This window comes from Mobula birostris, chromosome 18, assembly GCF_030028105.1.
Source record: "Mobula birostris isolate sMobBir1 chromosome 18, sMobBir1.hap1, whole genome shotgun sequence".
NCBI classification, from domain to species: Eukaryota; Metazoa; Chordata; class Chondrichthyes; order Myliobatiformes; family Myliobatidae; genus Mobula; species Mobula birostris.
The window spans coordinates 26,238,618-26,264,482 of NC_092387.1; the positions used below are offsets into that span (position 1 = coordinate 26,238,618).

The window sequence follows — 25,865 nt, forward strand, 5'->3', positions numbered from 1 at the left end:
TTGTTCAGGACATGAAAGTAGACAAAATCTAAGCTATCTGCATCATAATCTTGCTGCTTTTATAATCCTGTATTCACCACTCTTTTGATCTCAAACTAACTGGTATGTGCAGATGCATACAATACCTTTCAACCACTCAACTATCCAACACTGCCACTTGCAGGCTGCTCTAGATACTTCCAATTATTTAGCCTCCGCTGTGCTGTATTTTAAATCGCCAGCATAACGAACTCTGAGCCTGAGCCTTGTTTTGCTCTAACTGGGAGGTGGCAGTGGATGTGTGGTGGAGAGGAAGAGTGGAGGAGGGAACCTACACAAGAATTCAAGGCAGTAGGGATTGAACTGCTCAGGGCAAAACCAGCAATAAAAGGAATGAAAAGGACAGGGGCTGAACATGAGGCCAGCAAGATTAGTTGGAGAAGGTAAAAGGTATGCTTTGGCTGCAATAAATATTGTTTATTAAATTAATGTTTATAATATATAATGCCTTGAAAAAGTATTCAGCCCCCACAACTATTTCCACATTTCACTGTCTCACTTTCTAAGTTTAATATATATCGAAGTAAGATTTTTTTTAGCTAATATACAAAACATTGTGCATCATATCAAATGAAAAGAAAAAATCCAAAACCTGTCAACAATTTACTAAAAATTAAAAAAACAAAATCCTGAGGCTGAAAGAGTATTTATCCCCTTTTAATTACTATGCTAGGTTTCCTCAGAAGTAGTATATTACCTTACCTTACCAACTCACCCAATTTGTTGATGTAGAAAATTGGAGGATCGCTTACTCTCAATGAATTCATAAGAATACTGTAAATACCCCCCAAGTTCCAACAGTATAGTAGATTTTCATCAGGCAAAACCAAAATGAAGGCAAAAGAACATTCAGGTCAAGTCAGAGAAATAATAGAAAAGCACAAATATAGGGAAGGGTACAAGTACATCTCAAAAGCTCAGAATGTACCTCAGCTCAGTGCAATCTATCAGGAAAAAGTGGAAAAAAATATGAAAGCACAGCCACACTGCCCAGATCAGGTTGCCCCTCTAAACTTAGTCGTGAACAATGGCACTTGTAAGAGAGGCTACTGTGACACCAACAGTCATTCTGAGTGAGCTGCAGAAATCAGTGGCTGCAACTGGGGATGAAGCTCATGGCTCCACAATCTCCAAGACTTTGCACAAACAGCATTTATGGAAGAGTGGCAAAGAAGAAGCCCTGCTCATAAAGACTCTGCAAAGCATTAGAAGATACTATAAAGATGTAAAAGGTCATGTGGTCAGATAAAACTAAAGTGGAACTTTTTGGTCTCAACACTAAATGGTACATGTAGTGCAAATCTAATACCATGCAATCAGCCAGGAAACAGCATCCCTAATGTAAAGTATGGTGGTGGTAACATCATGTTATAGGGATGCTTTTCAGCAACAGGGATTGAAAATCAGGCCAGGATTATTGGGAAGACGAATGCTGCTAAATAAAAGAGAGATCCTGGATTAAAAACCTGCTAGCCTCTGTCAGAAAGCTTAAACTGGGGACGGAGTTCGTCTTTTAGAAAGGCAATGTCCCAAAGCACAATGCCAGAACCACCATGGAGTGGCTTTAAATGAAGAAAACTGATGTCCTTGAATGGCCCAGTGAGAGTCCTGACCTTAACCCGACTGAACATCTCTTGCAAGATTAAAACTGCTGTCCACTGCCACTGCCCAACTAACCTGGCACAGCTTGAACAATTTTTCAAGGGGGAATAGGTGAATCTTACTTCAAAGCTAATAGAGACTTATCTAAAAAGACTACTGCCTGTAATAGCTGTGAGAGGTGGTTCAACTAAGTACTGAGGAAAGGGGGGTGGGGGGGTGAATGCTTTTGAACTGACATTTAGTTACTGAATTTTCAGTTTTCATGCTTTACAATTTTCCCTGTTTTTTGGGTTCTACTGTGAAAAAGGAGCATGTGATTCACAAGTTAAATTCTCAGTTAAATTGATCAAAATCCCTAGTTGTAATACTTGTGAACAAAGAGTTGTGGGTTGAATACTTTTTCAAGGTACAGTATATACTGTTTATAATAAATTATAGTTTAAACAACATTTATAAAATTAGAAGTAATATTGACAGTTAAGACAGCTGAAAATCAAGGTATTGATATTTAAAGCAGAGTTTTGACTTGAATCAGTTGGCGTGATGCTATTACAGCTTGACAAGTTCCAAAGTTCAGAGATCTGCAGGTAGTTTGTATGTCCTCTCTGTGGAATGTGTGGGTTTCCTCTGGGTCCTCCAGATTCCTCCCACAGTCCAAAGACAAATCGGGTAGGTTAATTGGTCATTGCAAATTGTCTTGGGTTAAGTCAGGTTTTTTGGGGTTTGCTGGGGCGGCATAGCTGAAAAGGCTGGAAGGACCTACTCTGCACTGCATCACTAAATAAATAAAATAACACAGCTATTGCAAACCATGGATAGTGGTTTGCAGTGCTCCTGAAAATGTTGAAATGCTGCCATCTAGTGGTAATATACACAAAGACATCCTAGCAACACACATAAAAGTTGTCGGTGAACACAGCAGGCCAGGCAGCATCTCTAGGAAGAGGTACAGTCCACGTTTCCGGCCGAGACCCTTCGTCAGGACTAACTGAAAGAAGAGCTAGTAAGAGATTTGAAAGTGGGAGGGGGAAAGGGAGGTCAGAAATGATAGGAGAAGACAGGAGGGGGAGGGATGGAGCCAAGAGCTGGACAGTTGATTGGCAAAAGGGATAATGAGAGGATCATGGGACAGGAGGTCTAGGGAGAAAGAAAAGGGGGAGGGGAGGAAGCCCAGAGGATGGGCAAGGGGTATAGTGAGAGGGACAGAGGGAGAAAAAGGAGAGAGAGAAAAAGAATGTGTGTATATAAATAAATAACGGATGGGGAACGAGGGGAAGGTGGGGCATTAGCGGAAGTTTGAGAAGTCAATGATCATGCCATCAGGTTGGAGGCTACCCAGACGGAATATCCTGACATCCTGTATTCTTTCAAAAGGACTTAAATATTATGAATAAAAAGCCACTTAAAATGGAACATCCTCCAGGTAAATTAAGGCAGCAAGAGGAATCTAGCCTTCTTCAAAATCTGTTTCTAACTTTTCAGCAACATAGCTAATATTCCCAAGCTGAAATATTATAACACTGAGGCTACATTCAATTGAAGAAAATTCAACTTCTAGATTGCATTGATGGGCTATTTACCATCACGCATTCTCTGAAAACTTAAAAAAATCTCAAGCATCTTTTAATTTTGCAGTACATTAGCAATGTGATGTTCAGTGCAAATGCTTTAGCTCATACTCCTGAAAGTACATGGGGACACATTTTCCAACATTTTGTTGTGAATAGTCTAAAATCTAGCACAGTTATTTTCTGCAAGTGTAATAATGGAAAGGGAAGCAACACACACACAAAATGCTGAAGGAATTCAGCAGTCTGGGCAGCATCCATGAAAATGAACAAACAGTCATGTTTCCAACCAATAATCTTTTTCAAGACCTGATAAAGGGTCTAGGCATGAAAACTCGACTGTTTGCTCTTTTCCATAGATGCTACCTGGATTGCTGAGTTCCTCCAGCATTAGGTGCATGTTGCTTTGAACTTCAGCATCTGCAGATTTTGTGTTTGTTATAGTGGGAGGGTATAAATTTAAAGGGGCTCTGCGGGGAATATATTTTTAGAATTAGTGGTTGATATCTGGAACATGTTGCCAGAAGTGGCATTGGAATCAGACAGAAAAAAAATATCATCTTTAAGAGATACTTTTAAGTTGGCAAGGCACAGAAGGATATGACTTTCATGCAAATGAGAGCAGCATGGTAGCATGACAGCACAATGCTCATTACAGCACCAGCTTCCACATTCAATTCCCACTGCTGTCTGTAAGGCATTTGTATGTTCTCCCCACGACTCTGTTTTGTTTCCTCCCAATGCTCCAATTTCTTCACACATTCCAAAGATGGGCAGGTTAGTAGGTTAATTGGCCATATGGGTGCAATTGGGTGGGCTGGGCTCACTGGGCCAGAAGGGCCTGTTACTGTGCTATATTTCTATATAAAAAAACACATAAATAGCATTAATAGAGATGTGCAAAAGCCCAACATGGGCATAGTGGGCTGAAGGACCTGTTTCTTCACTGTGCAACCTATGACTAGGAAGCATTATTTTCTTTCTCAATACAAAAGAGCTAGGCAAGCAATGAAAAAGGAGAGTTGCTTTCTGATGTACTTCAATCAATGTTGAAAACATCAGGATACAGTAGAACTCCATGACTATAGGGTGTTTAAAATGTTAATTTCTATACTTTAATTAACAGCAAAAGATCAAAATTCCATTTTACATCAGGCATACAAGTTAGCAAACTGTGTTGATGGGAAGCAGCAGCATTTACAAGTTATTATCCTCTTGCTTAAAAGAGGACAAGATTATTAACACTTCATCACTCCAGAAGAAATGAGTTTACTTTAAAGACATCTGTGGTATAAACTGCAATACTTTTGACTATTAGACTTATTTTGGTTCAAGGTATTTAATAGGACTTATAGCTTATGTACAGCAGTTCACATCCAAAAAGACTCATACATAAAGGGTAGCTTAATATTTTCCAAAGGGGTCAGTTATATGGAAAAACATACCAGTTTTCCAAAATTAGTCATTTTGATTATAAAGCATAGCAATCGTTCCACAAAGTTCTCTTGCATCTTGTTTATTTTCTTTTTGGGGTTTCCTTTATAAAACAAAATTCTACAATAGCTTAAAAGGCTTTTTCATATATTTCACTATAACAAATTTTCTTCTACACTACAGCACAGAAACAGGCCCTCCAGTTCATCTAGTCTACGCCCAACTATTATTCTGTTTAGTCCCATCAACCTGCATAGCCCTCCATACCCTTCCCATTTAGGCACTTATCCAAGTTTCTCTTAAATGTTGCAATCAAACCCGCATCCACCACTTCTGCTGGTAGCTCATTCCATACCTGCACCACCCTCTAGGTGATGATGATCCCCCTCAGGTACTCCTTAAATATTTCACCTTTCACCCTTAACCGACAAACTCTAGCTCTGTTCTCACCCAACCTCGGTGGAAAAAGCCTGCTGCATTAACCCTGTTTATACCCCTCATGGCTGGCGGGTGGTGCAGTGAGATCCCTTCAGTGCCGGACTCCGGAGCGAAGGTTCCCGAGTTCGAATCCAGGTCGGGCCACCCCCGAGCACGCTTTCCATCTGTGCCGGGTCGAGTGTCGAGCTAGCCACTCGGCCTTGTAAAAAAAAATACAAAGGTCGAGTCAAGAATATTCATAACGTGACCCGGTTAATCCCGACACCAAGTGCCAGACAAGAATGGCTGAATGCCTGGTATGATACGCTCACCCCTCATGATACCACTTTGTATACCTTTATCAAATCTCACCTCACTCACCTATGTTTCAGGGAATAAAGTCCTAACCTATAGTCTTTCCTTATAACTCAGATCTTCAAGTTCTGGCAACATCCTCGTAAATTTTTATGTGCATAACTGTGACAGTTAAGCATGAATATATGAACTTGCATTTATACAAGACCGTATAGCAATTTTGAACTATCGTGACATAGGGAACCTTGGCAGCTAATTTGTGCACAGCTGTGTTCCACGGAGAATACAAAAAGGCTTTTCAGTTCATGAAGCCTGGTCTGTTTATCGAAATTCTCTTCAGGCTCATTATGAGTAAAGGTGGCAAGAAGAATACCGAAGCACATTCCTTCGAGAAATCACTTAATCTTATAGCGCACAAGCCAACTTGGCCTTCTTTGGTTGCAATAACAAATAAAATCCAGCATCCTCATTGATAGCACTAGAGATTCTGAAATTCTGGAAATCCAGAACAACACAGACAATGCTGGAGGAACTCAGCAGGTCGGGTAGCATTTATGGAGAGGAATAAAGAGCTGACATTTCAGATCATCGGAACTGAAAATGAAAGGGGAAGTAAGCCAGATTAAGAATTTAGGGGGAGGAGAAGGAGTACAGGCTAGACAGTGATAGGTGAAGACAGGATAGGGGCAGGCAGATGGGTAGGGAGAGGGAGGATAAAGTGAGAAGCTGGGAAGTGATAGGCAGAAGAGTGAAGGGCTGAAGGAACCTGACAGCAGATAAGAGTGGACTAATGAAGAAAAGGACGAAGGGGAAACCAGAGGGAGGGGATGGGTAGGTAAGGGGAAGCGAAGTGGTGAGAGGGGAACTGGAATGGTGAATACAAAAAAAGATTTTCACCTATCACCTGCTAGCTTGTACTCCTTCCCATCTCCCCACCTTTTTATTCTGGTTCTTCCCCCTATCTTTCCAATCCTGAAGAATCTCAGTTCAGAACATTAGCCCATTATTCTTCACCTTCAATGCTGCCAGACCTGCTGAGTTCCTCCACTATTTTGTGCACATTACCCTCATCGCGAATTGGCTTCTTCACTGTTTCTACAATTGGCAAGTTTTCTGTCAGAAGGGCAATATTTTCATTCTCAGCCACCCTATTTTCAAACCAGACAATGCTCTTAAAAAAAACTGAAAAGAATTTTGCCTGATTTTCCCCCCAAAGCAACACTTCAAAATTCTTGTTCCAAAGATTTGTGTTTCAATATGTAGTTAGTATGATAAAAAATGCTTCAAAAGGGCAACAATCATACCAGTGCCCAACAGCAGGGCGAGCTGCCTTAACAACCATCGTCCAGTAACACTCACATCTACAGTGAAGTGCTTTGATAGGTTGGTCATGGCTAGAATTAACTCCTGCCTAAGCAAGGACATGGAACCACTGCATTTTGCCTATTGCTGCAATAGGTCATTGGCTCTTCACACAGCTCTGGATCACCTGGACAATACTAATAAGCATCAGGCTGCTGCTTATTGACAACAGTGCATTGTTTAACACTATCATTCCTACAGCTCTGATCAAAAAGCTCCAAAACTTTTGTCTCTGTACTTACTTCTGCAACTGGATCCTTGACTTCCTCACCAGAAGACCACTGTCTGTGCAGATTGGAAACAACATCTCTACCTCGCTGCTAATCAACACTGACACATCTCAAAGATCTGTGCTTAGCCCACTGCTCTACTTTCTCTACACCCATGACTGTGTGGCTACACACAGCTCAAATGGCAACTATGAATTTGCTGACAAAACAACTACTGTTGGCTGAATTTCAGATGGTGTCGAGAAGGCATACAGGAGTGAGATAGATCAGTTGGTTGAGTGGTGTTGCAGTAACAATCTTGCACTCAAGATTGAAGAATCAATTGTGGACTTCAGAAAGAGTAAGACAAGAGAACACACACCAATTCTCAGAGGGATCAGAAGTGGAAAAAGTAAGCAATTTCAAGTTCGTCTTTGAGGATCTATCCTGGGTCCAACCATATCGATGCAGTAACAAAGGTGGTACAACAGCGGCTGCCATATTTCATTAGGAGCTTGAGGAGATTTGGTATGTCACCAGAGGCACTCACAAATTTCTAAGATATACTGTGAAGAGCATTTTAACTGGCTACATTACTGTCTAGTATAGAGGGGGTGAGGGTAGGGCAATGCACAGGATCAAAATAAGCTGCAGAAAGTTGTAAACTCAGTTAGCTCCATCATGGGCAGTAACCTCCCTAGCATCATCATCTTCAGGATCAATGCGTTAAAAAGACGGCATCTATCATTAAGGACCCCCATCACAAAGGACATGCCCTCTTCTCATTGCTACCATCAAAGGCAAGGTAAAGGAACCTGAAGGCCAATACTCAACGATTCAGGAATAGGTTTTTCATCTCTGCCATCAGACTCCTGAATGAACACTACCTCACTACTTTTTCCCCTCTTTTTGCACTACTTAATTTTTAATATATACATTTTTTACTGCAACTTAAGTTTTTATTATGTATTGACACATACTGCTGCCGCATAACAACAAATTTCATGACATATGCCTGTCTTATTAAACCTGATTCTGAACTTGCAGAAGAACTAGATCAGGATATTTATTTTCAAAACATAGCCTGTCATAATCTGAAAGGTGTTATAAAACAGATCCTACAGAGAAAAAAAAAGACCTTAAGGGAATTAGTTAAATAATGAAAGGGAAAATTAATATAGGTCTGAGGAAAGGCAGAGAGGAACTAATTTTCAAAGAACAAGCATGGACATTTTGGACTAAGTAGCTGTTATTTTGTGATTCTCCAACTTCCCACATGGTCTCTGCCCATTATAACTTTTGATAAAAGCTTCTCAATTTTCCTCCCAGACTCAGTGATTCAATGTAACTATTCCTTCTCGATTGTATCACCATTTAACTAAAGGTTCCTATTTTTAAAATTTGGTAAAACTTGTGAATTTATTATACTTTCAGAATTACATTTCATGTTGGCATGTTTTGACATTGTGATGTAGAAAAAAAACATGCATAAGTTCTCACAAGGAAAATAGTATCTCTTTTGATGCCAGTGATACAAAATGAAGTCGGCTAGGAAGGGGTTACCAAGAGGTGAATATTATCTTTTTTTTTGAAAACATGTTATAATTCAGAGAAAGACTGCCTAAAAAGAATTTAATCATGCACAAAAGCATTTTAAATAATATTTTAACAGGCAAGTACTTTGACATAATGTTCAAAACTAATGGTATTAATAAATGTTTTAATATCTTTGGAAGTATGTTCATAAGTTGCATTCAATTGTTCTAATTATTGATGGTAATGTCCACATAATTTAACATTTTACTGCTGTAGGGTCAATTTTACATCCTGAATGTTCCCCGGTTAATTAACAATGACAACGAATGCATTAACAAAGAAGCAATACACCAGTTGAAAATTAGAAGTAAATTGTTCCATTAATCACTCTTACAGTAAAATTACTATCCATCAGAAACATTTGAAAATCATTTGAGAACAAATTGGGTCATGCTTTTACTATTTGAAATTACCTGATCATTTAATAATTATTCATAATGACCACTTCCCAACATACTGACGAGATTAGTTGGCTTATACTTGCTACTCTAAACTGTACTGTATTTTATATCATATTTATTAATCATTAGATTGTAAGAATAGAAGATCTAATTCTTCTCTAGTTGGTAGTGAACTGAAACCTGGAAGATACAAAAGGCAGAAGCTCCCAGGTATTTTCTGTTTGTGTAATTAGCAGTAATTGCATACCCAGACACTAATACCAGGTTAAACTTTAGGATAATTTACCAGTCTATTGCTATTTTTAAGGATTGTTTCTACAAGATAACCACTGCGGCATTATTAGCACCATCAAAATATTTCTATTAAGGGCGCCTTCCTCTCCCCCAGACACCTAGTTCCCAATCAAACCCTCCCACTAGCTCCTTGCAATATTAAGACAATTTCTTATTACATCTTATGTAATAGTGCTTTGTGCCTGTGGCTCTCTTTCCACAACAGAGCACTAAAGGAAAGCAAAACTGCAAAATTTATTAGCTTAATTTAGACAACAAAAGGAAAAACTGAACAGTCAGGATAGGGGAGAGATGTGAAAAAAAGTGCAAAATCTTGATTTAAAAACAAAATTTTGTAGTAAGCATAGTTATGATCTTCAAGGCAAATATCAAAACTCATCTATAAACCATATTTAATATCTAATGTTTTGAAAGATAATATATTGCTTTCATTAATCTTCTCTCTCTATTATGATACAGACTTACACCAGGCTCTTTAGCTTTGCCAGTTCATGTCAATCATCAAATACCCATCTATATTAATCCCTTATCATTTTAAATCCAACCAACAGAAATTTGACTCGTGAAATTAAAAGGGATCAGAAATTTAATGGGCAAGTTAATAGAAAAGAATATTGTAATTGACCAATTTGTTTAGAATAACTATTCCATATTCTTTCCCTCTTTTGCATGCTATATCCCATTTTAAAACAAACGTAGCATAATTATTACATTAACTAAGATGCTATATAACTAGAGACACAAGAGTCTGCAGATGCTGGGATCTGAGGCAACATGAAAGAGGTGCTGGAGGAACTCAGTGTCAGTGGATTGAAATGGACATCAAGACCCTTCGCCTGGACTTGACCCAAATTGTTAAATATCTATTTTCCTCTACAGATGCTGTCTGACCCACTGAGTTCCCCCAGCACCTTTTTTGAGTATATATAACTAACAAACAAATGTGAACTTAATGATTTGGGTCATATTTTGACTTTTGAATCCAGAGATAAAATGACTGGAATGCACCTGAATAATAATGCTGAAACCAGAAGTTTATTTTGCTTGCATCAGTCAAACCATAATTAGCAGTCACACAATCCTAACAAATTAATGTAGGTAAAGCAAGACATCAAATGGAATAATGAACTTAGAAGTATTTCACATTCTGCCATAGCTTGCCACAACAATGCTGGTTATGCATTCCGAGATACGGCACTGTACTACAAAAAAAATCAACGATGTATGTCATTGATAAACTGGATTCTGATTTTTTTTTTTTTGCACAAAACTTGGGCGCACGTCCATGTAGTGGAGAGCATTGTTGAAGTTGCTAAATTTCAGCCAATACTCCCAAATGGATATGAACTACCAAGTGTCCCTGCAAAAAGAGCAGCACAGTTCACCTTGCTCCCTAGCCAAAAGTTTCCTTCTCAATCCCTATCACTTGTACCAGAATACTTCATTATTGACAGTGTTGCTGTTTGTATTCTTTGCTACAACAAATATGCTTCCTGGTTTTCCTGGAGAAGTAACTATCAAATTCATAAATGCACATTCATTATTCAAGCTCCCATGAGCTCACTGGAGAAAATTGTCAATTTAACATGGATCAACCAGTGAACAAGCAATATTTTACATGCATCACTGCTACTATGTATAAAGGTTTTAACCTAATAATGTTATACATTTCCATGCTGTTGTTGAAATAGTCAAGGCACCTCTACCTGGAAGAATGGTAGAAGTGGTACATTCCAGTGGTGCTTGACCAGCAGGGCTGTTGACTGGAGGCTGGTAATGAGGATTGGGATGATTCTGGCTAACATTACTACAATGGGATCAACATCTTCCTCCTGTGCTTCATATTTCGATGCTTCATAGAAAATCCACAATGTTATTTGATTCACCGATTTAACTCACGTGCAGAAAGACAACTGGAAGTACAGACTGACAGCACATTAAACTGTAGTTCCTGTTTAGATTATTTTATTTGGTATCTCTATGGCTGTTTACTAAATTATATTGCACTGAATTACTGAAATGCACTGTGTTTACATTTGCTCACAGTAAATTTATTTAAAACAAAACATGTTCACCCTAAAAAGGCTCTGTGGAAACAATCTTCGTAAAACAAATGATAAATTTTCGTTCATCTAGAAATGATGAAATTAATGCATGCCTGTCCACTTTAAGAAAAATATAAAACTTATAAACACACTAGGCATTAAAGCAAAGGAGAAACTTGTCCAGGCTCTTTACCTCACAGAAAATGCCAGAGGAACTCAAAAAAGGTCAGGCATTATCTACGGAGATGAATAAACACTTGACATTTTGGGCTGACACCCTTCGTTCAACATGTTCTGATGAAGGGTCTCAACCCAAAATGACTGTTTATTCTTGTCCATAGATGCTGTTGGACCTGCTGAGTTTCTCCAGCATTGCATATGTGTTGCTTTGGATTTCTAGCATCTGCAGAATATCTTGCATTCAGGCTCTTACAGCTGTCAGATTATTTGATTGTCTTTAATGAACACACACAAATTTTCCATTGATCTTCGAGGGGCTAACACCAAACACACAGATAAGAGAGAATTTGGGCTATACTTACATGGAATAGCCACTTTATTAGGTACTTTCTGTACCCAATAAAGTGGCCACTTAGTGCATGTTTGGTCTTCTGCTGCTATAGCCTATCCACTTCAAGGTTTGATGTGTGGTCAGAAATGCTCTTCTGCAAACCATTGTTGTAATGCATGGTCACTTGAGTTACTGTCTTCTTCCTATCTGCTTGAACCAGTCAGGCCATTTTCCTCTACCCTCTCTCATTACCAACACTCACCACAAGCTGGAGGAACTCAGCTGAAGGCAGCATCTGTGGAAACGATCAGTCAATATTTCGGGCCGGAACCCTTCATCAGGACTGAAGAGGGAAGGGGCAGAGGCCCTATAAAGGTGGTGGGGGGAGGGTGGGAAGGAGAAGGTTGGAAGGTTCCAGGTGAAAAACCAGTAAGGGGAAAGATCAAGGGGTGGGGGAGGGGAAGCAGGGAGGGGATAGGCAGGAAAGGTGAAGAAGGAATAGGGGAAAGCAGATGCTGCCTGACCTGCTGAGTTCCTCCAGCTTGTAGTGAGTGTTGCTTTGACCCCAGCATCTGCAGAATATTTTGTGTTCTCTCATTACCAAGGCATTTTCACCCACAGAATTGCCCTCAGTGAATACTTTTTTGTTTTTCACACCATTCTCTTATACTTATACATTATTGTCGCCAAACAATTGATACTAGAACGTACAATCATCACAGCGATATTTGATTCTCTTCCCACTCCCTGGATTACAAATATTAAAAATAGAAAAAATTAGTAAATATTAAAAATTTAAATTATAAATCATAAATAGAAAATTGAAAAATGGAAAGTAAGGTAGTGCAAAAAAACTAAGAGGCAGGTCTGGATATTTGGAGGGTATGGCCAAGATCCAAGTCAGGATCCGTTCAGCAGTCTTATCACAGTTGGAAAGAAGTTGTTCCCAAATCTGGCCGTACAAGTCTTCAAGCTCCTGAGACTTCTCCCGGAGGGAAGAGGGATGAAAAGTGTGTTGGCTGGTTGGGTCGTGTCCTTGATTATTCTGGCAGCACTGCTCCGACAGCGTGCGGTGTAAAGTGAGTCCAAGGACAGAAGATTGATTTGTGTGACTTGCTGCGCCGTGATCACGATCTTCTGCAGCTTCTTTTGGTCTTGGACAGGACAACTTCCATACCAGGTTGTGATGCACCCTAGAAGAATGCTTTCTACGGTGCATCTATAAAAATTAGTGAGGGTTTTAGGGGCCAGGCCAAATTTCTTTAGTTTTCTCAGGAAGTAAAGGCGCTGGTGGGCCTTCTTGGCAGTGAACTCTGCTTGGTTGGACCAAGTCAGGTCATTTGTGATATTGACCCCAAGGAACTTAAAGCTTTTGACCTGTTCCATTGTGCACCACCGATGTAAATTGGATCGTGTGGTCCGCTACTCCTTCTAAAGTCAACAACCAATTCCTTCGTCTTGCTGACGTTGAGTGATAGGTTATTGTCTTCGCACCATGCCACCAGGTTCTTAATTTCCTCGCTGCACTCAAATTCATCATTACCCAAGATACGGCCTACAATTGTTGTGTCATCAGCAAACTTATATATTTGAGTTTGACAGAAACTAGGCTACACAATCATGGGTGTACAGTGAGTACAGCAGGGGGCTGAGTACACGGCCTTGTGGGGCACTGATGCTCAGAGTGGTTGTAGAGGAGAGCTTGTCCCCTATTTTTACAGCCTGGGTCCTGTCTGTGAGGAAGTTGAAGATCCAGCTGCAGATCTGAGTGCTAAGGTCCAGGTTCCGGAGTCTCTTTAAACTCTAGAGACTGTAGTGCATGAAAATCCCAGGAGATCAGCAGTTTCTGAGATACTCAAACCACTCCGCCTGGCATCAACAATCACGCCACTGTCGAAGGCTCCTAGATTACATTTCTACCCCATTCTGACATTTGGACTGAACCACATCTGAACCTCTTGGGGTTGTCTGCATGCTATCATGCATCGAGTTGCTGCCACTTGACATGTTGACTAGATACTTGCATTCATGAGCAACTGTACAGATATTGGCTACTTTATTAGGTATGTGTGCAAATGACTGGACTGAAATTAAATATTTTATTTTTGGGCAAGTAGTAAGGATGGGTAATCTGTGATGTGACAGAGGTCTCAGAAACGTTTCCATTGCAACTCACTGCCAAGAGTTTACATCCTACCCATGAGACTAGTGAACAGGCCATTTATCCATTTGCTAATTTCCAGAAACCCTAGATGTGACCACTATGAGTAGACAATGTCATCCTCATCTCTGAATTTTCTTATTACAAAATCCTCCTCCTTAGTGAACACACATCAAAGGTGTCCAGGCAACATATGACAGTATTCAAAAATCCCATGAAATCACACTTAAAGCCCTTGTTAACATTATGCTCTGAAAAGCTTCATTGATTTTTTTTTTGCAGAATATATTAGACATTGTATTGAATGAAATTATAAACACCTAGCTAGCAATTAGAATAATGTTTCCAGTTTCCCCATGTAGCTAGCATCAACTCTTCCAATTTTGATGTTGAGGGAACTTCACAAAAGCAATTCTCTTAATTACATAATTTGCCAAACATGCACAGATCTTACCATGTTTTTTCATAAATACCAATGTTAACTAGAGTGTGGAGTTTTTTTTTTAAATTGGGAACTCACTTATTTTGAGTCAGAAGCCAAAAGCACTCCCTAGACTAGGAAAATTCAAATCCATATAGAGATTTAGATTCCTTCTATATCTGTTGGATTTGAATTTGAAAAGGTTCAGTACATGCTACTGAGCCAAATGGCCTGTTAGGTATATTTTAACTTCAACATAGAACAGTAAAAGTTAACACTGAAAGACCTAAAAATAATTTAGAATCAATTATGTGAAGATATTTGATAAGTTTTGAAATATCAAAAGCCAATAGCAATGCCACTTCAAGTATGCATGTGGAACTAAAGGAGTTGTAACAATGTTTGGAAGTTTAGAGATACGTTACCAAGGTGCACGGCACATCTAGAGTGCATTCAATTCAACTGGGATATAGCTTCTGTACTCACACATCCACAGATAATATATGCGTTTTGCCAGGACACGATGTTGATCTGGAATCTCATTAAAATCCTGGTAAAAACATGGCTTCAATGGAATGAACTTTGGGAGAGGGGGAAAATTGTTCTCTGGAAAACAGAAAACATAGTTCATCTCAATATCACATTAAATATGGCTAAAATAATTCAAATATTTGATATTCATTAATAATCAGGTAGATCTTATGCTGAGCTGTTAAAACACATTTAGAACAGGTTATTACTCATTCAAATTATGTTTCATGTCCTATCAAGATTTCATGGGAATTTCCTCAATCATACATACTCTTATAGGATTATATTTTCTGAGGCATAAAGAATGGAAACAAGCATTTTGCACCAACTTGTCCATGCCAAGTAATGTGCCCAACTGAGCTAGTCCCATTTTCCTTTCTCTTTCAGCCCTGTTGAAGAATCTTCATTTCATCTTTAATATCACTTTTAACCCCCGCCCCCCCGCTCCAGTGATTTCAAATGAACCGAGAAATTTCTTGTTTGCTCATCTCAGCTGTTTTGTCTTGTGCCTCCTCTATCCAACTATCCAGCAACTATTTTAATTCATCCACTAAATATATACATCATGGTGCAACTGCTCTGAATTATGACAGGAACAAAACATGGAAAATCATTGATTAGAAGGGCCATCTCTGCACAAGGATATATCAGATCTGCTAATGGCTCTCAAAATCATTAGATTAGTCCCAGCAAATCATTTGTTTGAGGACACCAAGTATCATTAGGTGAGCAAGCCCAAGGAAAGTATGATGTCACTTTTCTATATTGCAATTCTATAAAGTTTGACACTCTGCGAGATCGAGAACCAAGATATTTTTGACAGGTCCTCAAGCTGACACAAGAAGCACTGAAGGGGTAGTGAGATAAATTGAATTAAAGGAATCAATGTGTTATTTTTTGTGTTTAGTATGTCATTTGCCAGGGATATAGAGCAGAAGCACTGATAATTATGTTTCAGAACACTGAAAATAGAATGAAAATCAAATTTTTGTCAGTACCTTGAAGAGCTGAAGAAATATCAGAAAATAAGATATGTGGTACAATTGGTGAACAGTGATGAAAATAAAATTAATTAGAACAGCAATGACATAACTTGAGTTCATAAGTTTATTGGCCACACTAGGAACAGAGCATTTCCTGCAAAGCTGCTTTCAACATGTTTTCAAAACTGGTCAAATGATAAAAGTGGGATATCATCAAACTTACATGACCTTAGTGCAGTTGTGGTTAGTGCTGCATTGTCCATAAGCAGAAATACAATTGTGAACATGGAATAAGAATGCAGGATATTGATTCCAGTCTTACTTGGCATGATATACTAAGCACATTCAGCATTTTAAAAATGAAATCAAATGTACAGTACTGTAGATAATTAATTCCAAAATATATAAAGGAATATTTTTACACAGGGGATCACTGGAGAGAAGTTACCACACGGCATCTCATGTGGTTTGTTTTTAAACCAAAAACTTTAAGTATACTTTTGTATGAATAAACATAGATAAGAGTTTTGTACAATGTAGTTAAGTGACAAGTTCTGTTGACTAAGCACTGAAGAACTGGAAACTCCCAGGAAATGCTTTGTTTGAAGTGCTCATTCTATGTAGAAAAAATGCAACAAAAGAATAAGTGCTGTCACCAATTTAAAAGTCAACTCCCCTCTGGGTAATCAACATAATTTCTGGCTCTTGGGGATAGCAGTAGTTCAGGAAAAAGAAGAGCAAATTAGATTGAAATGTTCAAAGGTCTCACATGATTGCAACTGAATACAAGCAGTACAATTTACAAACATTTCAATTATGCTTAGGAAACAAGTAACTAGGAGAAAATAGATTTTTAAAAAAACTTGTTTAAGCTTCACAGGAAGTATTCGACATGAACTCAGTGGCCACTTTATTAGGTACAGGAGTGGAACCCACTGTGGTCTTCTGCTGCTGTAGCTCATCCACTTCAAGGTTTGATGTGTTGTGTGTTCAGAGATGCTCTTCTGCATACTACTGTTGTAATGTGTGGTTATTTGAGTTACTGTTGTCTTCCTGTCAGCTTGAACCACTCTGGTCATTCTGCTCCAACTCCTCTCTCTAACAAGGCATTTTCTCCTTTAGAGCCACTGCTCAATGGCTTTTATTTAGTATTCTCAGTAAACTCTAGGGACTAGTGTGAAAATCCCGGGAGATCAGCAGTTTCTGATACACTCAAACCACCCCATCTGGCAGCAGCAGTCATTCCACAATCAAAAGTCACTTAGATCACATTTCTTCCTCCATTCTGATGTTTGGTCTGAACATCAGCTGAACCTCTTGACCATGTCTACATGCTTTTATGCAGCGAATTGCTATCACATTAATAGCACATTAACGAGGTGTGCCTAATAAAGTGGCCACTGAGTGTAGAATTTGCACTTAATGTGAGATGCAAGTTATATCAAATGTTACTTTATGATGACTTAGTCCTTTGTGCTTCCAGGAAATGTAGATTATTTTCAGCAACTTGAACATGACTTACAATATATACCCATACCTGCCATACTTTAAATAGTATCTGTGCTTTGCCTTTTGAAGTAGGTTATACGTTCCAACCTGTAAAACAAAAAAAAAGGGCTATAAAATACAAGTCCCAAATCAGAATTCCAGTTGAATTATAAAATTTAACTATCACAAATCATTTCACTGCAAATGACAGTTAGTTAAATGAACATTCTAACTCAAATTTCACTATTGCAAATCAGTACCAAAATACAATTACAAACAAGAGAAAATCTGCAGATGCTGGAAATCCAAGCAACACACACACAAAATGCTGGAAGAACTCAACAGGGCAGGCGACATCTACAGGGGACAAAAAAAAAGTACAGTCAACATTTCAGGCTGAGACCCTTCAGCAGGACTGAAGAAAAAAAGATGAAGGGTAGAGTTAAAAGGTGGGCGGAGAGGAGAGAGAAACAAGGTGATAGGTGAAACTGGGAGGGGCAGGGGTGAAGTAAAGAGCTGGGAAATTGATTGGCGAAAGAGATACAGGACTGGAGAAGGGGGAAATCTAATAGGAGAGGACAGGCTATGGAAGAAAGAAAAGGGGGTGGGAGAAGCACCAGAGGAAGGCGAGGGGCAAGCAAGAAGATAAGGTGAGAGAGGGAAAAGGGGATGGGGAAATGGTGAAGGGGGAGTATTATCAGAAGTTCGAGAAATCGATGTTCATGCCATCAGGTTGGCGGCTACCCAGATGGAATACGAGGTGTTGTTCCTCCAACCTGAGTGTGGCCTCATTGTGACAAGTAGAGGAGACCACAGATAGACATATTGGAAGGAAACAGGAAGTGGAATTAAAATGGGTGGCTACTGAGAGATTCTGCTTCTTCTGGTGGACGGAACATAGATGCTCTGGGAAGCAGTCTCTTCCAATCTACGTCAAGTCTCACCAATGTACAGGAGGCCACACCAGGAGCACCGGACACGGTATATGACCCAAACAGACTCACAGGTGAAGTGTCGCCTCACCTGGAAGGACTGTTTGAGAGTCAAGCAGGGAGCTATGCTTGTGGAAAGTGGAAAGTAGAAAGTCGTGGGGGGTGGGGGACGAGACGTGCTTGGTGGTGGGATCCCGTTGAAGATAGCAAAAGTTATGGATAATTATGTGCTGGATGCAGAGACTGGTGGAGTGGTAGGTGAAGACGAAGAAACCTACCCCTGGTAGGGTAGCAGGAGGATGAGGTGGGAGCAGACATGCGTGAAATGGAAGAGAAGTGGTTGGGGCAGCATTGATGGTGGAGGAAGGGAAACCCCTTTCTTTGGAGGAGGAGGACATCTCCTTCATTCTGGAATGAAAAGCCTCACCCTGAGAGCAGATGTGGCAGAGACAGCGGAATTGAGAGAAGGGGATGGCGTTTTCACAAGGGAAGAGGTATAGTCCAGGTAGTTGAGAGAGTCTGTGGGTTTATAATAGACATCAATGGATAAGCTGTCTCCAGAGATAGAGACAGAGATCAAAAAAGGGGAGGGCGATGTAGGAAATGGCCCCTATACCTCCTCCCTCACCACCATTCAGGGCCCCAAATAGTCCATCTAAGTGAGGTGACACTTCACAAGTGAATCTGTTGGGGTCATATACTGTGTCTGGTGCTCCTGGTGTGGCCTCTATACATCAGAGAGACCAGACAAAGATTGGGAGACAACTTCGCCAGGCACCTACACTCTGTCTGCCAGAAGCAGCAGGATCTCCCAATCCCAGTAGCCACCCATTTTAATTCCACTTCATATTTTTCATATGTCTATCCATGACCTCCAATCTGATGGCATGAACATCTACTCCTTTGGTTCTTTGCGGGAATGGGACCAGCTCTCAGGGCCTCACGACCAGCCACTTTTTGATATCCCAAGGACGTGTCCTGGAAGACTAGCGTGCCTTCAGGGTGCCGGGTTTTCGTGGCTCTGGGGATGGGCTGATTCTAGGCCAGTGCCCCTGACTGAGGCATCGTGGGAGAACACGGAACATCAGAAGCAGCGGGTTAGCTGCTGTGGGCTGTGTGTCCAGAGACCAGAGCCTTTCTGGGGCCACTCACTGGGCATAGAGCTCGGAAAAAGTGACACAGTAGGCATTTAACATTGTATATCAGCAAGTTGTTTATTATGTCTCCCCTCTCACTGTGAAATGGGGACGCCTCTTTTTCCCTTATTAGGGAGAAACAGCGAGCCTGTGGTACGTCGAATTACCGGATGAATGAGTAATCTTTGGGGTACTGCAAGTCTGTGTCTTTATAACAATTCTAGAAGACAAGTATATTAGTGTAGCAGGCACAAAAGGCCTGTATCTACACTTCTTGCTTCTTTGCAAAATACAGTGGTATGACCATACTGATACTCAGGTATTTTTGGTTGACACATTATAAATACTGGAACAGACCAGATGGGCCAAACAGCTCGTTTGTGCTGAACATTCTATGTTTCAAAAAAAAATACTGTACAATTCCCAATAATCCAGCCCAATCAACTTTGTTGGTGACAGTTTAGTGGCCACTGAAGCTCACGGTTGTTTTTTTGTATTTATGATTTAACAGTAAAACTCCTAGTGAAACTGGCAAGCGTAAAAGAAGCACTGGAACCAAGGTCTTGGTAACTCTGTAAGGAGAATGGCATACAATTCCTGGCAAGTCAAACACCCAACAATTAGGATTTCCAAATGGAAAGACAGCAGATTATTGTACTGCAGTTTTAATGTATTTGGCATAGTCTATCAGCAGTTACTTCCATTAAGACCTGAACCCTAATTACACTTGCCCAGCCTTTCACTCTATCACTTCCTCTGTTCCATCCTCAGAATCCTTCCTTGCAGCCTGCTTCTGCTACTGGCAAAAAAAACAAAGCATAAAAGCAGATTTAATCCTCCTCTCCAATCAGATTCCTATTTCTTTAGCACTTTACCTTTTGCACCAATCACCTCCTAGCTTCTCACTTCACTCCACCCTCCCCCACCCATCCTTACCTGGCTTTATCCACTACCTAAGCTTTACTCCTTCCCTTCTCCCCACCTTATTCTGGTTCCTTCCCCCATCCCTTCCCATCCACGTTAAAGGTTTTGTCCCAAAACATCAACTGTATTCTTTTCCAGAGATGCTGCCTAACCTGTTGAGTTCCTATTTTGTGTGTTATTCTGGATTTCCAGCATCTGCAGAATTTCTTGTGTTTAAATCTTAATCCTAATCTCTTTAAATACTGCTATTTATCTATTTCTGAATTAAGATTTCTTGCTATGCAATTCTATACATGATTTTTAAAAAAGCATAGTAGTTAATAATCAAAACCACAAAATACAATTAATCTGGTTATATTTACCATCTGCTCATTTGTGAGCATTTATAAGTACTTACAGACCCCAACGGCTTTGTACTAACATGTCACAATTAGCAAAACATGATTATCCTACTTAGTAGATTCTATGGGCGGGGCAAAGCAACTTGATCTGTGTGTAATAAAGTCCTTGAAAATAATTCTTAGTCTGATTATCAAGCACACTATTTGGCGAGAGTTTTCTTTGAAAAGAGGGTTGCTGTCCCTGTGAACAAAAACAGTTGTACTGATTTAACCCATTTCATTCATAAACATGAATGATTGTACCAGACAGGCAATGGCAAGGAAATAACAACATCAAGGGATCTTACTAAAAAAAAAATGCACCAAGAAATTAAATCAATTGAAGCACCACTTTTTAAAGCATTTGTTGACAAAGAATTAACTGACCCTGCCCGAAGTTGATAATGCAACAGATATATACAGTGCCTTGTAACAGTATTCATCCCAAACACCTTGTTGGCATAAAACCAGGGATTATGATCAATTTAACTGAGAATTTTTATTTGTGAATCACATGCTCTTCTTTTCACGAGTGTCCAAAAAAGACAAGGAAAATAGTAAAGCATTAAAAACTAAACATTCAAAAACTGAAATGTCAGCAGTCTGAAAATATTCATCTCTACACGTGCCACAAAAAGCATATCTTTGCTCAAAAAGACTTTGCAAAGTTTCACTTAGAAGATGCTGTAAAGATGTGGAAGTTGGTCTTGTGGTCAGATGAGACTAAAGTAGAACTTTCTGGCCTCAACATGTGGCATAAATCTAATACTGTGCATTAACTAGGTGATACCATTCCTATCAAAGTATGGTAGAGGTAGCATCATGCTATGGGAATGCTTTTCAGCAGCAGTGACTGGAAATCAGGCCAGGATTGATGAGAAGATGGATGCTGCTAAATACATAGAGATCCTGGATAAAAACCTTCTACCCTCTGCCAGAAAGCTTAAACTGGGGAGGTAGTTAGTATTTCAGCAGGACAGTGACTCAAAGCACACTGCCGGAACAATAATGGACTGGCTTCAAACGAAGAAAATTGATGTTCTTGAGTGGCCCAGTCTAAGTCCTGACCTTAACCCAATCGAACATCTCTATCAAGTCCTGAAGATTGTTGTCCACTGCTGCTTCCCAACTAACCTGGCATAGCTTAAGCCATTTTGCAAGGAGGAATGGGCAAATCTTGCTCCATCAGGTGGTGCAAATCTAATAGAGTCTTATCCAAAAAGACTACTAGCTGTGTAAAAGGTGGTTCAACTAAGTACTGATCAAAGGGCGGTGAATACTTTTGAACTGCTGACATTTCAGTTCTTGAATTTTTAGTTTTTCATGCTTTACATTTTCCTCTGTTTTTGGGTTCTACTGTGGGGGGGGGGAGAAAAAGGAACATCTGATTCACAAATAAAAATTCAGTTAAATTGATCAAATTCCCTGGATGTAATCCTTATTTATGTAAACAAAGGGTTAGGGGCTGAACATTTTTTCAAGGCACTGCATATGAAATGACATTGTTGGCTTAACATTTTTGATTCCCTCATGCTTGAAACTGGTGTTCCAAAATGATTAGAAAGACAGATTTTATTAGGTACACAAACTTATTTATGCAAAGATCTAATCAGCCAATTATGTAGCAGCAACTCAATGCATCAAAGCGCACAGACGTTGTCAAGAGGTTCCGTTGCAGTTCAGACCAAATATCAGAATGAGGAAGAAATTGATCGAAGTGAATTTGACTGTGGATTGATTATTGGTGCCAAAAAAAAGGGTAGTTTATCTCAGAACATTTCTATGTACAACAGTCTCTTTGATTTACAGAGAATGGTGTGAAAAACAACCAACATCCAGTGAGCATCAGTTCTGTGTGAGAAAGTATCTTGTTAATGAGGTCAGAGAGAATGGGAAGATTGATTCAAACTGACAGGAAGGCAACAGTAACTCAAGTAACCATGTGTTACGACAGTGGTTGGCTGAAGAGCATCTATGAACACATAACGTTGAATCTTGAAGCGAATAGGATACAGCAGAAGACCACACTGAGCTCCGTTCCTTTACTTAATAGAGTGGCCATTGTGTATATTCTTGAATAAAATGAGGAGCACGATATACTGAAATCCACGAAGAGCTATTTAAGGGTATCAATTCCAATCTCAGTGGTTTCATCCTACAATTGAATTCACACCATAGTCAAAATATCTGAAGCTTTTTTATTTTGTGCATCACACATTAAGCTTAAACTCTACTTCAATGATTGGCCCACATTCAAGCTGTGAGGTCACAAGGCTGCAAATTTCACACTGAAGCTACCTGAACAGACATACAATAGCATTACCCAATGTATTTTTCCCTCACTTTTTCACTGCAGCTGATCTGTGAAGCAGAGTTGTTTTAGGGCTGACAAATGTCTGCAGAGAAATGAGCAAACATGGGGCAGTTACTATGAAAATCTGCCATTCTTAACATGAAATACACAGCTCAGGACTTTCCATTTTCCTCACAGTAGGAACAGCAATAGTAGTCATAATCATACTTTATTGATCCTGGGGGAAATTGGTTAAATGCAACTAACTCCAGATTTCTGCGGCATTCAATGGACTCAGGGCCTCACTTCAACTCTGCTTCACATTCCCATTCGGCTATGTCCATACATGGCCTCCTCTACTGCTATGATGAGGCTACACTCAGGTTGGAGGAGCAACATCTCATATACCATCTGGGTAGTCTCCAGCCACTTGGTATGAACATTGAATTTCCCAACTTCCGGTAATTTCTTCCCCCTCTCTTCCCCCATCCCAGTTTCACTCTGCCCCCTCCTCCAGCTGCCTATCACCTCCCTCATGGTTCCACCTCCTTCTAATACCCAGTGTGCTTGCCCCTATTCCTTCTTCACCTTTCCTGCCTATGCCTTCCCTGCTTCCACTCCCCCACCCCTTGATCTTTCCCCTTACTGGTTTTTCACCTGGAACCTTCCAGCCTTCTCCTTCCCACCCTGCTCCCACTTCTTTATAGGGCCTCTGCCCCTTCCCTCTTCAGTCCTGACAAAGGGTTCCAGCCCGAAACATTGACTGATCGTTTCCATGGATGCTGCCCAACCTGCTGAGTTCCTCCAGCTTGTAGTGAGTGTTGCTTTGACCCCAGCATCTGCAGATTTTGTGTTTATGCTCTGGTGTTGCCTGTTTATAACCTGCAGTAGAGAGGCATTGGGGCCAGTGTGCTCCACCCAGTTGGGGAGGTGGGGGAAGCTTGGTGCAACATCTGGGCTTCCCCCTGCCACCACCCCCCGCCCCGTGTTTGCTTGGCAGAAGACAAGCTCTATTGTGGTCATCTGCAGATAAGTGGCGTTGAATGGCTCGAGTTTGGATTTGATATTGCGTGCCTTTTTCTTACCATCAATACGTGTAATGTGTGTTTTGTGCTGTGTGTGATTGTGTTTTGCACCTTGGCCCCAGAGTAACATTTTCTTGTTCGGCTGAGTTCATGTATGGTTGAATGACAATTAAACTCGAATTGAACTAAATTTGATCTTCATAAAGGGTCCCTAACATTGCAAAGCAACATCTTATGTACTATATCTTGAGTTTTGACATAGGGCAGGGTAGAAGTGGGGAGGTGGGGGGGAAGAGATCTTCCACCTGAAAATGTTAAATTTGTCTCTTTCCAAAGATGCTGCGGATTTCCATCATTTCCTTATAATTTAAATTTCCCCACTTGTGCAGCTTCCTTCTCTTATTTTCATTTGAGTAGCTGCAATGCAAATTCCACGAAACAGTCATGATTTTCAGGTTTTTTTTAAGGTGCAGATAGAAGAAAAAAATAGGATTGCATTGGTATGTGGATTAGTAGACAAATAGTAAATTGAATAAATGTAACCAAGAACAAATCTACACAATGTATTTTCCAAAACATATATGAAACAACATCACATTGAAGAGCTATGCGAATACGTATGCCAATGCAGGAATATGTACTTCCTGTTCCACGTTGAAATATTTAATGTAAAACAAATTTAAAATAATGGTTTTTGAAATATTTTCTAAATATTTCAATAAGTTCATACTTTAATCAAAACATAAATGGAGTTCTGTTACAGATAACAATCGTCCAATGAGTGCTTTGCAAACCTCAAATTTCTGCTTCACTCCTACCGTGAAGACCCCACGGGAAAAAAAATCCTACCTTGTCTAAAGCCCATTCATCATTCATCAAGTATGTACTGCATCCAAACTTGGCTTCAACCCCTCCACAATAAGCAGGACTAATCCAACTCTATGCTCGCAACATGTCAACTGAGGGAAGGGCAGGTCTGACAGCTCAAGCATATGAAAGTTTCAGGTGTGCTGGAGGAAGGTGCAAAAAGGGAGGAGTCATTGCACTGTTGATCAGGGTGAGCATTAATTCATAGTCAGGGAGGAAGTCTGGAAGGGATCAGTTAAAGTTATATGGGTAGAACTTAGAAATAAGAAAGTAGTAATCACTTTAATGATATTATATTATAAGCTCTCCAATAGTGATTTAGACGAATAGACATGGAGGCAATTCACAGCAAGAAGTAAAACACAGTATTGTGGAATTTTAACTTCCCTAATGCTTATAGATATTATCTTAATGCAAGGGGTTTAGATAATCAAAATCAGATTTATTACCGCTGCATGTGTTGTAAAATTTGTTAACAGCAGCAGCAGTTCAATATTATGTATAGAAGAAAAAATATAAGTAAATCAATTTACAGTATGCATATATTGAATAGATTAAAATTGTGCAAAATACCAGAAATAATGTATACTAAAAAAGTGAGGTAGTTTTCACCTGTTCAATGTCCATTTAGGAATCAGAAGGCAGTGGGGAAGAAGATGCAGGTTTCTGTACTTCCCACCTGATGGGAACAGTGAGAAAAGGACATGCCCTGGGTGCTGGAGGTCCTTAATAATGGACGTTATCTCTCTGAGACACTGCTCCTTGAAGATGCCCTGGGTACTTTGTAGGCTAGTACCCAAGATGGAGCCAACTAAATTTACAACCCTCTGCAGCTTCTTTCGGTCCTGTGCAGTAGTCACCCCCGACCCCATACCAGACAATGATGCAGCCTGTCAGAATGCTCTCCACAGTACATCTACAGAAAACTGAG

At 39.9% G+C, this 25,865-nt stretch overlaps 1 protein-coding gene across 1 annotated transcript in view; it reads right to left on the bottom strand.

Moving 5' to 3' along the window:
- Positions 1-25,865, bottom strand: part of LOC140212010 (secretory carrier-associated membrane protein 5) — a 69,386-nt gene that overhangs the window by 32,667 nt on the left and 10,854 nt on the right. Inside the window, exons 2-3 of the mRNA XM_072282366.1 lie at positions 17,427-17,485; positions 14,862-14,981 (exon numbers count right to left, since the gene is read on the bottom strand). Of these exons, the coding sequence (XP_072138467.1) occupies positions 14,862-14,981; positions 17,427-17,433 (127 nt within the window). The 5' untranslated portion in view covers positions 17,434-17,485. The remainder of the gene's footprint in view (positions 1-14,861; positions 14,982-17,426; positions 17,486-25,865) is intronic.